Source organism: Liolophura sinensis, chromosome 2 (genome assembly GCF_032854445.1).
Source record: "Liolophura sinensis isolate JHLJ2023 chromosome 2, CUHK_Ljap_v2, whole genome shotgun sequence".
Lineage (NCBI taxonomy): Eukaryota > Metazoa > Mollusca > Polyplacophora > Chitonida > Chitonidae > Liolophura > Liolophura sinensis.
The window spans coordinates 3,500,289-3,516,960 of NC_088296.1; the positions used below are offsets into that span (position 1 = coordinate 3,500,289).

Here is a 16,672-nt window from a genome sequence, read left to right on the forward strand (position 1 = left end):
AAGAGAAATTTTGAGGCGTATTTTGTATCATTTAATAGCACCTGTATTTTCTGCATAATTCCGTCAATAGCTCGAAATTTTGGGAAATGACGTCATCGATGAACCTACTTTGAACGCGAGGTCAACTTTTCTGCACTTTCACCGCTTTGTCCACAGGCATGTCAACTGTATATTTCCATAATTTTGGAGTCCACGGTTAAATTTATCATATTTCTAAGGTTTCTTTATCTCTCAAAAATGGCCACTTGTAACTTAGCTCCTGTTTAACTACAGTTTTAGTACTTCCAGCAGGTGTACAAATTACGCGCGTCGAGCGTACACCACACAAAATTCGCAATGGGACGTACGCTACCTTCAGCGCAGAAAACTATAACTGAGGCAATAGGTCAATCCTTAGCATTCACGAAAACAATAATAAAAAACGTTAAATACACCAAAAAACTACATAACACACTTTATAATATAAACACTTATCATAAAAAACATAATAATAGTAAAAGCACGAATTGGGGGTGTTTTGGTTTGATGTTAGCGACAACCGGTCCATGCGTGGAGCAGTCCCAGCGTGGAATTGAACTGATGATGACCCGACTCCAACTTAGAGCAGTTAACGCCAAAGGTACGAGTTAGTTTTTTTTTAATCACGAGTGAAGCAGACGACAAAGGCAAGACAAACGCAGAGAGATGGGAAAATGAAGACAAACCTGTTGTGTTGTGGAGACGAGTCATTCATTGATTTTAGCAAGGTAGAAAAGCAGATGCTTTTGACGACTGCAGGGAATATATTCTTAACACGTCAATCCTTTGGAAATGATTTCCATTTTTTGATCATTGCTGTCTGAAACATTATGCAATTAGTTCTTAGGTGGATTCACCATCTTCTGATGACTTAAATTGTTCTCTGCGTTTCGACTTTACAACATCATACCATGGTAATGTCGTTGATGCGCCCTGACGTCGTCGGTTTGCAACACAGTGGTGCAAATCAGTACATTTTAATATTATCTGCTACAGTTACAGTAATGAAACTTACCCAACTTACCAAGACTACTTGTCCTACCTTACAAACCCTTTAAAATAAATATTTTAGGAACTATCAGAGAGCGACTTATGTTTTGTGGATAATTTTCATTATTGCACATACCCACTGATGTTAAATTTTATTTGACTCGCTGTACTTCAAAGCGAAGACGTCACAGCATGAGCAGGGCTCATTTTTTCGACATGAATCCGGGAATTCATTTATAAAAATGTTAAAAAAAATTTTAAATTAAATGATTAGTAAGATGTGTACCTGTCTGAAGAATTCATTTATTACACATCTGATACAGGTTACATTTTATCATTTACTTGCCTTGAGAAAAAGAATTCAGGAACAGTTTGAATATACTTCACAGTACAGGAATTCAGATTCACACAGATTCCTAAAAGACCATGTCACAGGAATTTCCCTAATTTTATTGAAATATGAACCCTGAGTTTTGAGATGTCAGCTTAACTGACCCACTGTGATCTGTTTATCTTCTTTCCACTTCAGGTGGAGATTCCTTCTCTGACAGCAAATCTGAGTGACCACAATTTATGGATTGCTGTAATCAGCATAATCTTTAATCCTATCTTTTGGAATATTGTGAGTAGAAAAAAAAACAGAGCAGTAGCTCTCCTTCTTTGTATGCTGATAGGCAGAGAGCTACAGTGAGAAAGCTTAGATATGGATCCTTGGAACAAAGTAAAGGACTAACATCTGATACAATCATTTGTTTTCTATAAAGTTACAGTATGTCTTGTGATAGCTTTCAAGGTCATGTTAATCGCCAAAGCTTCCATGTACTGCTGATATTTCTACTCCACATGAGGTACCCTTCTCTCTAACTGAAAACAGCCATGTTGTTATACAGCCTTATTTTGGATTGGGCTAGAGGTGCCCAATAATTTTTAAACAGCTGTGTGACATCAGTCGCAAATCCACAGTAATAATAAAGTTACAATGTTTGTTAACATGGCAGTTTTTTCATGTACCAAAACAGTTGGACCCTGTCAAAATACTATTTCCAGAAAATAGTCTTGACTATGGCACAGTAGTTAACCCCATTGAGTCAAACAAGACTGCGCAATCCGTTCCATTAAAAATCTACTCCAGTGTGAAGACATTTGTGTCTTGAAAGCAAGGCCCTTGTACATTTCGGAGCATAAGGCAGAAACAAAAATTTACAGTATATAGTAAATGACGTAAAATTCGACCATGACTACATTGCACATTTTAGCCGATTCTGGTAGTTCTGTTGATTTTAGAAAGGTGTTTTGAGGTTTGTTTGAAAGATAGGATCATGTCATGCTGGAGAAATATGGGTTTCAGCACCAAAAGCAATAATTTGTGACATTTATTGACCACAAAAAAATGCACTTTTGAGAGCGAACTCGTAAAACTCCTTCCTGCCTCTATCAAGATAGTCCAAAGCTTTAGACTCATTTATTCTTTCTTTTATTGCGTCACAACTAGCCGTGTATGTGTGCTCATAAAACATATGAAGTGCACACGCACTCAAACATCAAAGAAGAAAATGATGCATTTTACTGTCATTTGGAACCTCTGTACCTCATCCTTGAGTCTCTTATTGCTTACATACTTTACGTTATATCTGCCTGATTCAACGTCCTATAAGGAGTATTATCTTGTCGCACGAGGAAAATTATGCAGTAACTGCGGAAGGTGTTGTTTTTTAAGGCTCTTCAGTTATACGGGTTGAATAGTGTTATTCATCGTAGATCCTTGTAGGCAGTGGTGTTAGCTCTGTTCCATAGGATTTCCGTCATATCATTTTAATATTTCTGCCTGGTTTCACTTGGGACTGGAGCAGTAAATCAATCACTAGCTTGCCTGTGCATAGTTCAGGAAGTAGCCTATGTCGTACCCTGAGCATCAGTGTCGGCTGCTTACAAAAGGGAAGGCAGTGTTAAACAAAATGTTTGGGGTGGTATCTTAAAAAGTACTACAGGTATTGAGATTAGAATTTACCCAGATGTAGGGCACAACAATATTCCATCGTTGATTTGGTGGACATATTAAAAGCTGTAAATTACCAAATTCCTGAGTCAGTGTATTGTGTGTAAGAATCAAAGTGTTAGGAATGGTATCTCAAGAAGTACAGCAGGTATCGACCTGAAGTTTTACAGGCATACAAAGCACATTGACACAAGGATGATGTTCCATCATTCATGGTCTCTGAGCATATTAAGTACCGTAAATTACCAAATTCGCGATTTCAGTTCTTTATGTATTGTGCTGTGTTCGTGTTTCCCCTAAAGGCGAGACCTTTGACAATCTCACTGTTGACAGGTAGCCAGATCTGAGTACAAAACTCACCGTCTGACATCTTTCTTTGGCTCTCCATACAGAGGCTGTGTAGTTTTAGCCAGCACAATAATAGTGCTAGGGATCTTCAGGGATTGGAGGTAAGAATGGTAAGAATGGTGGGTAGGTAGATGATCTTCGCCTGTCAAGGATGTCACAGTCCACAAACTTACTTGTAGTTTTCAGGGTATCAAAGCTAATTTTTGAAAACAAAAGTTATTTGACCTTTTGGACAACGTTGCAAATTTGCACCTTTTTTTTTGTTTGTTCTTTGATAAGGATTTATTGGGACACAGTGGGCAGGCGGCATGTCTGTTTATCCTGTGAAGTGGCACTAGTGTGAAGCTGGACTTTAAGCCATTGTTACGTCAATGTTTACACTATTACAATGTATCAGTTTCTGTTGTAATGTTGTTCTGTGTTTTATGCGACATTATGTAATGACCCAAAAGCCTCTCACCAATGCGGTTGCTGTGAGTTCAAGTCCAGCTCATGCTGGCTTCCTATCCGGCTGTACGTGTGAAGGTCTTTCAGCATCCTGGGGATGGTCGTGGGTTTCCCCCGGGCTCTGCCCGGTTTCCTCCCACCATAATGCTGGCCGCCGTCGTATAAGTGAAATATTCTTGAGTACGGCGTAAAACACCAATCAAATAAATAAATAAATTTATGTGACATTATCATGATGAGCTGGGAAGGGGACATTTGACGTCAATAAAATGACGCCAAGGTGCTGTTGCCAGGCGTTTGGCAGGTCCCAAAATCAGAATATGTAACCCTTTGACTCAAGCTTCCATTTTATCAAGTATATGTTACAAATCAAACAAGTATAAGCGACAAGTCAAACAAGTACATGTGACAAATCAAACAAGTACATGTGACAAATCAAACAAGTACATGTGATAAATCAAACAAGTATATGTGATAAATCAAACTTTAGTGAGGGTAAATTAAAAGTTTTCCATACAGTAATCATTAGAGGTTCATCTATTATCAAAATGCCGTGAATATCCTCAATTTATTTATTTTATTTACGTGACTTTGATTCATCTTTAAGGGTGTGTAATCATCAGTGAAGATATGAGATATACAAAATGTCTTGTTAAAGGCGAAAAAAAGAGAAGAACCATGGAAAAAATGTATCTGAGAATACACTTTTTAAGGATTTCTTGTTCACACAGAAAGAGTGCAGATAAATGTTCAAATTGTAAGGTGGGCTTTAGAGACCGTATTTAGGTACTCTTTCATCCTGATCTTAACCTTGGTGAAATCTATTCCTGTAATATTATATGAATTTGTCAGCTGTAAAACCAGCTATGATAAATATTTAAAAATTAGAGCATATCTTTTTTAAAAAAAGTTTTCAGTGGTCTTTCTGGTGATGCCTGCTTCATTTTTAAGTCCGTTGTGAATTGATTGGGGATATATCGTAGTTTTATACCTGTCCACAGGTGGGTTTGTCATTGTGTTAGTTTTACACATGTCCACAGGTGGGTTTGTCCGTGTGTTAGTTTGTGTGTGGCGTAATATTTATAGGGAGATATCTCAAGCAAAAATAACTCAAAATTTGATACACACTTTGAGGGTATTCATTATCTTTTTGAGCAGAATGCTACCTGGGAAAAGTAGTCAGCTACCTGACAGAGAATTAAATGAAGTAAAATAGGAGTACTGATGTCAAACTACATGTAGATCGCTACCTGCTCTATTTTCGACTGAAGTAGCCGGCTGCAGGTAGTGGGTAATTGGACTTTTGCGTCGGTGTTGTCAGGATCTAATATATCCTAGATCAACACCGCTTTATTTGTTTATTTATTTTTTATTTATTTATTTTTATTTTTGTCGCATTGTTCTACAGATTTTTGGCCACTGAACTTGGAGAGGAGCATGATCCACACTCATGAGCTTATTTTCTAACACCTAACGCAACATTTACATGTATTATATTTCTTTAAAATAACTCAACCCTCAAACGGTAAACCAACAAGCTACATATCACCACATGTGACTCCCGTTTCAGGTTCCACCTTGCCTTACAGAGCCAGCCCCGCTGGTTTCTCCTGCAGCAGACCGGTTTTCTATGGCTGGGCTATTTCCTCATTCTAACAGGAACCATCTTGGTATTTACAAGCTTCTGGGCCATGGGCTTTTACGCTACTTTTCTGGGTGAGTCCCTGTATGTGGTGTTTGTCTCACCGACTTGGCTGCGTGTTTCTAGTGGAAATGTCTCTTTATACTGTAATTATTCAACCTTTTTGCAGGATTGCAAGGCGTTCATTCAAGCATATTATTTTTGAGGGCAGTATTCTGTACAGACTGTTAAAATTATATTGGTTTCATAAAGCTCTCATTTAAGGTGGTTCTTTTCAATCATCTTTGTTGCCACGATATGGCTGAAATATTGCCGATGTGGCGTTAAGCCATAATCATTCATTCATTCAATCATCTTTGCACTGACCCTAATGTCATTTATAGCTAATTACATTATTGACATTGAAAGCCATGTTCAGGTAGATGTTAGGGGTGGTATCTTGAAAAGTACTGTAGGTATTAAGCTCTGGTTTCCATACTTACATGCAGGAAACATAGTAACACAAGAGTTACCATAGTTACCATGTGTGTTACCATTGTTACCATAAACACCAAATCCATGACCTTCATGTCTCCTTTGTGTATAAGAACTCACAGTGAGGTAAATGTTGAAAAACTGGCTTTGCGATCACAGAGCGATCTTAGACTTAAGTCAAAATTTCAGGTCACTTTAAAATTGTTATTTTTAATGTAACAAGGTCAGAATTTTGCTTTACAGGACATAACATGGGTAAGTCATACTAAAACTAATTTCAGCTAAAATAACAGAAAGGAACAGATCAAATTGAATGATTGAAATTTTGACTTAAGTCTAAGATTGCTTCATGATCCAGGTGCCTGGTACTGTATGTATTCAGTGTAAGTTTTGCGTTCATGTGTAACATAAAGGTGAATTTTTTTTGTAGCCTTGCTACCAAGTCTAATTTTGGTTATGTTTCACATGAATAATTGTCTTGCTGATGGTTTCAGGGGATTACTTTGGCCTTCTGCTGGATGACAGGATCACAAGCTTTCCTTTTAACATCATAGACAATCCCATGTACTGGGGATCAACACTGAACTTCTTAGGAACTGCCTTGATGTAAGTCTTTAACATCGTCGTCACTGGGTAAGCTGTTTTAAGCGTCAGCCTCCTTTTCAGCCACCCACATTATTGGGGGTACACGCTAGTGACCTAGTGGGACACCTCTTGAAGTCGTTCGGATTATTAGGGGTACACGCTAATATCCTAGCGAGACACCTCTTGAAGTCGTTCAGATTATTAGTGGTACACGCTAATATCCTAGCAAGACACCCCTTGAAATCGTTCGGATTATTAGAGGTACACACTAATATCCTAGTGAGAGACCTGTTAAAGTCTTTCGGATTATTAGAGGTACACGCTAATATGCTAGCGAGACACCTCTTGAAGTCGTTCAGATTATTAGGGGTACACACTAATATCCTAGTGAGAGACCTCTTGAAGTTGTTTGGATTATTAGGGGTACACGCTAATATCTTAGCGAGACACCTCTTGAAGTCGTTTAGATTATTAGGGGTACACACTAATATCCTAGTGAGAGACCTCTTGAAGTCGTTCGGATTATTAATGGTACACGCTAATATCCTAGTGAGAGACCTGTTGAAGTCGTTTAGATTATTAGGGGTACACACTAATATCCTAGCGAGACACCGGTTGAAGTCGTTCGGATTATTAGGGGTACACGCTAATATCCTAGTGAGAGACCTCTTGAGGTCGTTTGGATTATTAGGGGTACACGCTAATATCCTAGCGAGACACCTCTTGAAGTCGTTCAGATTATTAGGGGTACACACTAATATCCTAGTGAGAGACTTCTTGAAATCGTTTGGATTATTAGGGGTACACGCTAATATCCTAGCGAGACACCTGTTGAAGTCGTTCGGATTATTAGGGATATGCACTAATATCCTAGCGAGAGACCTGTTGAAGTCATTCAGATTATTAGTGGTACACGCTAATATCCTAGCAAGACACCCCTTGAAATCGTTCAGATTATTAGCGGTACACACTAATATCCTGGCGAGACACCCCTTGAAATCGTTCGGATTATTAGGGGTACACACTAATATCCTAGTAAGACACCTCTTGAAGTCATTTGGATTATTAGGGGTACACACTAGTAACCTAGCGAGACACTTGTTGAAGTCGTTTGGATTATTAGGGGTACACGTCAATGTCCTAGCGAGACACCTGTTGAAATCGTTCGGATTATTAGGGGTACATGCTAATATCCTAGCGAGACACCCCTTGAAATCGTTTGGATTATTAGAGGTACACACTAATATCCTAGTGAGAGACCTCTTGAAGTTGTTCGGATTATTAGGGGTACACGCTAGTAACCTAGCGAAACACCTCTTGAAGCCCTTCGGATTATTAGGGGTACACGCCAGTAACCTAGCGAGACATCTCTTGAAGTCGTTCGGATTGTGAGAGGTACACGCTAATATCCTAGCTAGACACCTCTTGAAGCCGTTCAGATTATTAGGGGTACACACTAATATCCTAGCAAGACACCCCTTGAAATCGTTCGGATTATTAGCGGTACACACTAATATCCTAGCGAGACACCCCTTGAAATCGTTTGGATTATTACAGGTAGACACTAATATCCTAGCGAGACACCCCTTGAAATCGTTTGGATTATTACAGGTACACACTAATATCCTAGCGAGAGACCTGTTGAAGTCGTTCGGATTATTAGGGGTACACGCTAGTAACCTAGCAAGACATCTCTTGAAGTCGTTCGGATTATTATTATTATTAATATTATTATTCTTGGTCAAGTTGTAAAATTGCAATGTCTTCAAAACTGGTAAATGTAGAAAAACCAAATTTAATAAGGAATATACAAAGCAACTTTTGACATTTTCTGCTGTTTTACCAATCACAAGGACATTGTCCTTGTCCTGCAGTTTGTTTCTGAGATTGCACCCCATGTGACAAGCTCATGACCAATGACTGTGCATGTTGGTATGACAAAGTGATAATAGAAAATTCTGTGATTTCTTTTGTGACATTTTCATTCTAACTGTGACACAGTGTGCCACAAAAATCAAATTAAGTTGTTAGATCTAACCTGCATTACACCATGCAATATTCCCTGCACTCTAATCAAGTGGGAAATGTGAGCAAGCCCTTTCACGTTTGACGCTGATCTCTGCCAGCGTATATGCATGGATGCATGTTTCTGTTTGTATGTCATACTTAACAGTTTGTCATATAACGAGGAGGTGTCATTAGTTGTGTGTGCGTATACTGTGTCTTCTTGTGGCAGAGCGAGTTCATGCTGCCGAAGTGCTGTCACCACTGAAGTATCATGCTTAAGACACAAAACATGACACCCCACCCAGTCACACTTTACTGACAGTGTAGAATGTCAAGCGAGGCCCTTGTCATTATGTCAGGATTGTTGATTTATTGCATGGCATTCAATATCAATCAGTCGGTCTTTAAACTAAACATTGAATTTGTCATCAGCTCCTTGAGGGTTTCTTTTGCATTTGTGTTTCTTCTCAGACAAACTACAGTGCAACTCTTTCTTTAACTTTTGTAAAGATATGAATCTTGTCTCTAAATTTTCAGACAGTGCAGTCAAACTGGATTGTTGCTGACCACTCTTGTTGCCATCATGTACAAAATTGCCATCCTTTACGAAGGGTAAGACAACAGACTGATGCAGTTAATGCATGATTAACTTTGGCGAGATCTGAGATGGAAAAGCAGATTGGGATCTCATTGGCTGTAGGTTATAATGCCATAAGGTGATATAATTTAACTGGGAAGTTACAAAAGGTAAGAGGAGAGATATCTCTAGTAGACAAATGGAAATGGAATCAGGTGAAATTTGCTAATGATATGTTTTTAAGATGTGGGCATTATTTTCCAGTAAGTCCTGTGAAATAAAAGCAACAGAGAAAATTAAGGGCATGTGTAAGATATATTTTCCATCTTGTTTACAAAATATCCTTGAATCCTTTTTAGAATGAACTCCAGTGAAAATTTCCTTACCTGTATATAGGAGCCACGTGGCTGGCCTGGTGTGTAGTGTGCTCACATAGAACAATGACCCAGGAGCCTCTCACCAATATGATCGTTGTGAGTTTATTCAGCTCCAGTTCATTCAACTCCAGTCCATGCCTGCTTCCTCTTCGGTGGGAAGGTCCACCAGCAATCTGCGGATGGCCATTTTTTTTTTTTTTTTTTTGCGGACTGTGCCCAGTTTCCTCCCACGATAATGCTGGATGCCTTACTAAAAGTGAGATATTCACGAGTACTGCATAAAACACCTGTCAAATAAATCACTACATATATTATGTGTTTCAGACCTTTCACAGAGCGAATATACAGTAGACGTTACGAGAAGAAACTGTGGTGAGGCATCACTGTTGAGATGAATCGTCATCATTCTTACCATTTCATGTTTAGGATCCCTTGAATTTTCGCAATTTGGGTTTAGTGGTCAATTTTACAACTATTCTAAATCTTCGACGAATTTAAGCCATTTAAGATTATATTTTATAGATGCAATTTCAAAACATTCAAGGGCTCATAAGATTTTGAAGACGAAAATGTTGGATCACATACAGACTTCACAGAAGTGATAAAACAATCTGTCCTGTTCAGGTAACATTCCCCTCTTACGCTAAGCACTGGTTGAATTTGTCGAAAATATAGGGTACTGTAATTTTTCAACCTATTCACATGTTTGCAAGGTGTTAATTCAAACATATTCTGAGGACATTATTCTGTGTAGATTGATAAAATTACACTTTTTGTGATGCCCTGAAATTGGCAAATCCAAGCAATGTAGTTTTGTCTCCGAAATCAAAGTGAAAAACGTCAGCAATATTTTTATGGGTTTTTTTTTTTTTGTTTTCATATTTTTTTCCCCATGAAGTCCAAATTGTGAAGTTGGATAAATTGTGTTGTTTCTGAAAGGGGAATTTAAATTTGTAATTGTTCTAGACAACATTGTGATACATTAATCAAATATTGTAACCTGCGGATGGTCATGGGTTTCCCCTGGGCTCTGCCCGGTTTCCACCCATCATAATGCTTGCTGCTGTCTTACAAGTGAAATATTCTTGAGTACGGTGTAAAATACCAATCAAATAAATGAATCAAATATTTTTACAAGACTGTGTAAAGGCTTTTTATAATTTTTGTTTGGTAGGTATGTTTGGGTTATATTGCTAAAACCTGACAGAATTAATGTTAGAAAGTTATTACAAAAACTTGGTTTCAGAAAGTTTCTTGAAAGTACTCCACCAGTTTTATGATTCACCGGACATTGCCTTGAGAACTCCAGCCTATGTGACAAATTCATTGACACTGATAGCCAAATTGAGGTTGTGAAAGGATAGTGAAAATCGAGTTGTAACTTATCAGAAGCACTGTCTGTGTCGTGTGAAAGGGAGGAGGCACCAGTTTTACTTCGTGTTTTACTAGTGAGTCGATACTAAAATGAATTTAAAAGTAGAATAAAAGTAAAACTGAAAACACCTTTTCATTTTGTCCAATCTGGTGTTATCGTGATTTTTCTTTTTTTTTCTTTAAGGCTATCTAATCATGTAAACATGTCATCAAGAGGAAAAATTGCCAAGATGGTCTACATTTTCCACAAATTCAATGATTTTTAAATTTTATTTTTGCACTCTCCTCCATCATTGAAAATGATTTAAATTTTGTTTTCATTTTTATCTACCAAATTTATGACTTCCAGGAGCAATATTGACCCCTGACCTTAGCATGAGACAACACTGCTTCACCAAGCCTGTACAACTACTACAACAGACACGTGCCATACATGTATGTGCATTTTATATCATCTATGATTTTAACACCAACATCAAATTTATGACTATTCTGCTTAAACAGAGTAAATTGTTTTGATTCTGCGATTATCATTTTTTTTTTGCAATATCAGTATTTAAATGTACTTGTTGATATTTGTTTGTGTATAGTAATGTATTTTATTATTAAACAAAAACTGGCATGTTCAGATTTCTTAAATTAAGACTTCTGCAGCACAATTACTAAAAGACACTGAGGGCCATCCTGTTTGTATATTGTTGTTATTTTGAGGGAAATACAGGAGAAAAAAAACAAAAAACAAAAACATTTCGTCGTGTCTTGCTTGTTTGTGTGTGCGCGTCAGTAACAACAGCAAATCTGAATAGATTTCAACCCGTAGATGTGTGATCTCCAAGAATGTTCGATCAAGCGCTAGTTTCAAGGCCGATAACTCTGCAGGAGTTTTCAAGTGTTCCCACTTACCTCCCTTTAACAGCATAATGTCTCGGAAGGTAAAGCCTTAGCCCAGAGCTCGTCATTCACTACATGCTGCTCTGGATTTAGCACGTGAAACACTCGACCGCGCACGTGGTGAACGTGATATGACAGTATTAAGAATAAAGATGGTAAGAATAAAGCATATTACACGACAGTTATTATCAGCTGATTCAACGACAGTGTCGAAAACCGATTGATTCATGCGGACTAAGTATATGCTAGTCAAAACGAGGCCCATACGAAAACTAAATAAACATGAATAATGGAAGTGCGGGAAAGACGAAATTTCCGATAAAAAATATCCACGGAAATAGACAGATTGATAGTCTTTATTTTAAAACTCCCTATATAAATTGACCTGTCTTTTTTTTATCATGGAAGTCGAGTTAGAAACAAAAACAAATTTAAGAAGATCAATAAACAGCAGCACAAAATAACGTACACTGAAAAAATAATGTTTATTTTTAACAGAAAGTCTTGTCTGTGATGCTAGAATGTTTTCCTTTTTTTTTCTTTTCTTTTTTTTTTGAAGCAGATTGCTAAATATAACGCACATACGTTATTAATTCAACATAAAAGATTCTAACGTTATTGGCCTATTACGTTGAATATGAGAGAATATTATGTTATAATAACAAAATACATTCTAGCATCACTCAGACTCGGGCATCCTTGTTAAAATTAACATCAGTTTTTTTTAGTATGCGATATTTGGACATGCAGAATAAAGTGGCATAATAGGCCAGTCAAGGATAATGTTTGGTTGATATGAGTTTGTAACAGTTTGGCACCGTTTTACATTTTCAGCCAGAGTTGAAATCTGATGGGACTAGTAATTTACAGAGGTGAAACTTTATGAAGACTTTTGAAAAAGTGAATTTTGAGGAGCAGTACGGTAGCTCTCCGTTACAAGCGTTCAAGTGGTTTGAGGAGCAGTACGGTAGTTCTCCGTTACCAGCGTTCAAATGGTTTGAGGAGCACTACGGTAGCTCTTCGTTACAAGTGTTCAAGTGGTTTGAGGAGCAGTACGGTAGCTCTCCGTTACAAGCGTTCAAGTGGTTTGGGGAGCAGTACGGTAGCTCTCCGTTGCAAGCGTTCAAGTGGTTTGAAGAGCAGTACGGTAGCTCTTCGTTACAAGCGCTCAAGTGGTTTGAGGAGCAGTACGGTAGCTCTCCGTTACCAGCGTTCAAGTGGTTTGAGGAGCAGTACGGTAGCTCTTCGTTACAAGCGCTCAAGTGGTTTGAGGAGCAGTACGGTAGTTCTCCGTGACAAGCTTTCAAGTTGTTTGAGGAGCAGTACGGTAGCTCTCCGTGACAAGCGTTTGAGGAGCAGTATGGGGCGTCCGTGGCCTATAGTGGTTAGCGTGTGAATGCAGCAGAGAAGTTCACCGCCAAGTTCAAGTCCACCTCATGCAGATTTTCTCTCCGGTCGTACGTGAGAAGTTCTGTGAGAAACTTGCGTATGTTCGTAAGTTTCCGCTGGGCTTTGTCCGGGTTCCCTCCACCATAACGCTGGCCGTCGTCGTATAAGTGAAATATTCTTGAGTACGATGTAAAACACCAATGAAATAAATAAGTAACAAAGTAAAGGACATAAAAGCGGTGATAGGTTTACGTGCGGAAATCGGCGTTTTCCAAAGCGGTGGCAAATTTTCAATATAAGTGCTTAAACAGCAGCAAATTACACGCCCCCTACCACCTTGACTTTAGCAGAGTTAGGTTACGAAAAAAAGTGCAGCGATGTTAATTACAATCTGTCTATTACGTCACTGGCCTAGAATTACTCGTGAACAATGTTAAAGGCGCTGTAGACCCCAAACATTGCCATAATAAGGCTCCGAGAATGGTGGATGCGAATGGTTTCGGGGATTGCCAACAGTTTTTGAACATTTGAGCACAAAAACTCACCTTGATGTGAAATGTATGGGCTTGTTTCGTTTGACACATTGATGTCACGTCAACCATATGCAGGAAACACCTGGACAAGTACAGAAATCAAAATTCCTGTAGGCACCGCTGAAGTCATAGTAACAAACAATATTGGGAGAGAAATCGCTGCAGTTTGGGGAAAAATCGCTGCAGTTTTGGGAAAGAAAAATAACTGCGGTTTTGGGAAAGGAAAATCGCTGCAGTTTTGGAAAAGAAATGTCATTGCGGTTTTGCTAAAGAAAAATCGCTTAAGTTTTGGGAAAGAAAAATCATTGCGGTTTTGGGAAAGAAAAATCACTGCAGTTTTGGGAAAAAAATAGCTGCAGTTTTGCGAAATAAAAATCGCTGCACTTGTGGAAAAGAAAATCGTTGAAGTATTTGGAAAGAAAAACCATTGCAGGCTTGGAAAAGCTAAAAGAATTAGCCTAGAATGTTGGAAAATGAAGAACAATGCAGTATTTAGTAAGCGAAAGCTGTTTTGAGAAAGCAAGTACACCATCAGTGTTGGTAAAAGTAAAACAATATAGTGTGTCGAAAGTAAAAACACCACGGTAAATGTATTGGGATAAGCAAACCACTTTTTCTTTCTGGCAAATCATTTAAGTTGATTAAAAGTAACTATACACACAGTGAGGAAAACGAGACCTTTCCAACCATCCTAGGTGATAATGTTGTTACCGAGGAACAATTAGCTGAGGAAAGCCAAGTCCACTGTGACTTTACAAGTACCAGTAACAGTAAAAGGAGAAGTGTGAAAAACAAAAAACGGGATACCTATATAAGTTTTGAAATACCCATCTGTTTAAGGAACCTGGCGTTTTGTAGTAAGATGAGAGACTCCCAGCCCTGTTTTTTACACCAGTTGCGGGTTCGAACCCAGCTTTGAGGAGGACATTTCCAAGATTTCCACCCTCCCATTATTCATGGAGCTTTGGTGGGTTTGTGAGGTGTGGTTGATGTGGAATGGGTTTGTGGGATATGGTTAATCTGGAATGGGTTTGTCGGGTGTGGTTAATGTGGAATGGGTTTGTGAAGTGTAGTTGATGTGGAATGGGTTTGTAGGGTGTGGTTAATGTAGAATGGGTTTGTGGGGTTTGGTGAGGTGTGGTTGATGTGGAATGGGTTTGTCGGGTGTGGTTAATGTGGAATGGGTTTGTGAAGTGTAGTTGACGTGGAATGGGTTTGTAGGGTGTGGTTGATGTAGAATGGGTTTGTGGGGTTTGGTGAGGTGTGGTTAATCTGGAATGGGTTTGTCGGGTGTGGTTAATGTGGAATGGGTTTGTGAAGTGTAGTTGATGTGGAATGGGTTTGTCGGGTGTGGTTGATGTGGAATGGGTTTGTGAAGTGTGGTTGATGTGGAATGGGTTTGTGAAGTGTGGTTAATGTGGAATGGGTTTGTGGGGTTTGGTGAGGTGTGGTTGATGTGGAATGGGTTTGTGGGGTTTTGGTGAGGTGTGGTTGATGTGGTATGGGTTTGTGGGGTTTGGTGAGGTGTGGTTGATGTGAAATGGGTTTGTGGGGTGTGGTTGATGTGGAATAGGTTTGTGAGGTGTGGTTGATGTGAAATGGGCTTGTGGGGTTTGGTGAGGTGTGGTTGATGTGGTATTGGTTTGTGGGGTTTGGTGAGGTGTGGTTGATGTGAAATGGGTTTGTGGGGTGTGGTTGATATGGAATAGGTTTGTGAGGTGTGGTTGATGTGAAATGGGCTTGTGGGGTTTGGTGGGGTGTGGTTAATGTGCAGTGTGTTTCTGGGGTTTGGTGAGGTGTGGTTGATGTAGAATGGGCTTGTGAGATGTGGTTGATGTGGAATGGGCTTGTGAGATGTGGTTGATGTGGAATGGGTTTGTGGGGTGTGGTTGATGTGGTGTGGGTTTGTTGGGTGTGGTTGATGTGGAATGGGTTTGTGAGGTGTGGTTGATGTGAAGTGGTTTTGCAGGGTGTGGTTGATGTGAAATGGGTTTGTGGGGTGTGGTTGATGTGGAATGGGTTTGTGAGGGTGTGGTTGATGTGGAATGGGTTTGTGGGGTGTGGTTGATGTGGAATGGGTTTGTGGGGTGTGGTTGATGTGGAATGGGTTTGTTGGGTGTGGTTGATGTGGAATACGTTTGTGAGGTGTGGTTAATGTGAAATGGGTTTGTGGGGTGTGGTTAATGTGGAATGGGTTTGTGAGGTGTTGTTGATGTGGAATGGGTTTGTGAGGTGTGGTTGATGTGGAATGGGTTTGTGGAGTGTGGTTGATGTGGAATGGTTTTGTGGAGTGTGGTTGATGTAGAATGGGTTTGTGAGGTGTGGTTGATGTGGAATGGGTTTGTGGAGTGTGGTTGATGTAGAATGGGTTTGGTGAGGTGTGGTTGATGTGGAATGGGTTTGTGAGGTGTGGTTGATGTGGAATGGTTTTGTGGAGTGTGGTTGATGTAGAATGGGTTTGGTGAGGTGTGGTTAATGTGGAATGGGATTGTGGGGTTTGGTGAGGTGTGGTTAATGTGAGTTTGTGGTGTTAGTGAGGTGTGGTTTATATGGAATGGGTTTGTAGGCTGTGGTTGATGTGGAATGGGTTTGTGGGGCGTGGTTGATGTGGAATGGTTTTCTGAGGTGTGGTTGATGTGGAATGAATTTGTCGGGTGTGGTTGATAATCCCATATCTAACAGTGATATCAACATAACCCAGTCTTCGTACTAAAATGTATACATTATTTTGCTGCGGTATCCCAGCGCCCGATAAAATTGCTTGCTACATGTAACAGATACTGCGCGTGATAAATCAATGGCCCCCACCCACATGTATCATGTTTATGTGTTGTGCAGCCTGGGAATAGCGTATGCAGAGGTCGTTTTATGTTGGCGATCCTCGATCGTCAGGGTAAAGGCCTTTGGGTATTCGTATAAAGCTAGACCCGTGTCACTATCACATGTCGATGTCGAGGGTTCGATTCCAAGGGCCGCGGTTTACGTCAGATGGCTTGTCAGGTATTCCTGGCGAAGGGCGGGTGC

The 16,672-nt window shown here is 39.4% G+C and overlaps 1 protein-coding gene across 1 annotated transcript; it reads left to right on the forward strand.

Moving 5' to 3' along the window:
* The first annotated feature begins 629 nt into the window (after nt 1–629).
* LOC135462690 (phosphatidylethanolamine N-methyltransferase-like) lies at nt 630–11,553 on the forward strand. The gene is made up of 7 exons (XM_064739914.1): nt 630–746; nt 1,538–1,630; nt 3,338–3,453; nt 5,370–5,515; nt 6,410–6,521; nt 9,045–9,119; nt 9,786–11,553. The coding sequence occupies exons 1-7, from the start codon at nt 693–695 to the stop codon at nt 9,835–9,837; spliced, it is 648 nt and encodes a 215-aa protein (XP_064595984.1). The 5' UTR covers nt 630–692; the 3' UTR covers nt 9,838–11,553.
* The last annotated feature ends 5,119 nt before the right edge of the window (nt 11,554–16,672 follow it).

Coding starts and splice junctions, on each gene's coding strand:
- LOC135462690 (XM_064739914.1), top strand. CDS start 693: ATGAAGACAAACCTGTTGTGTTGTGGAGACGAGTCATTCATTGATTTT. Junction 5,516..6,409: donor CTTTTACGCTACTTTTCTGG/GTGAGTCCCTGT, acceptor TGATGGTTTCAG/GGGATTACTTTGGCCTTCTG. Junction 9,120..9,785: donor ATTGCCATCCTTTACGAAGG/GTAAGACAACAG, acceptor TATGTGTTTCAG/ACCTTTCACAGAGCGAATAT.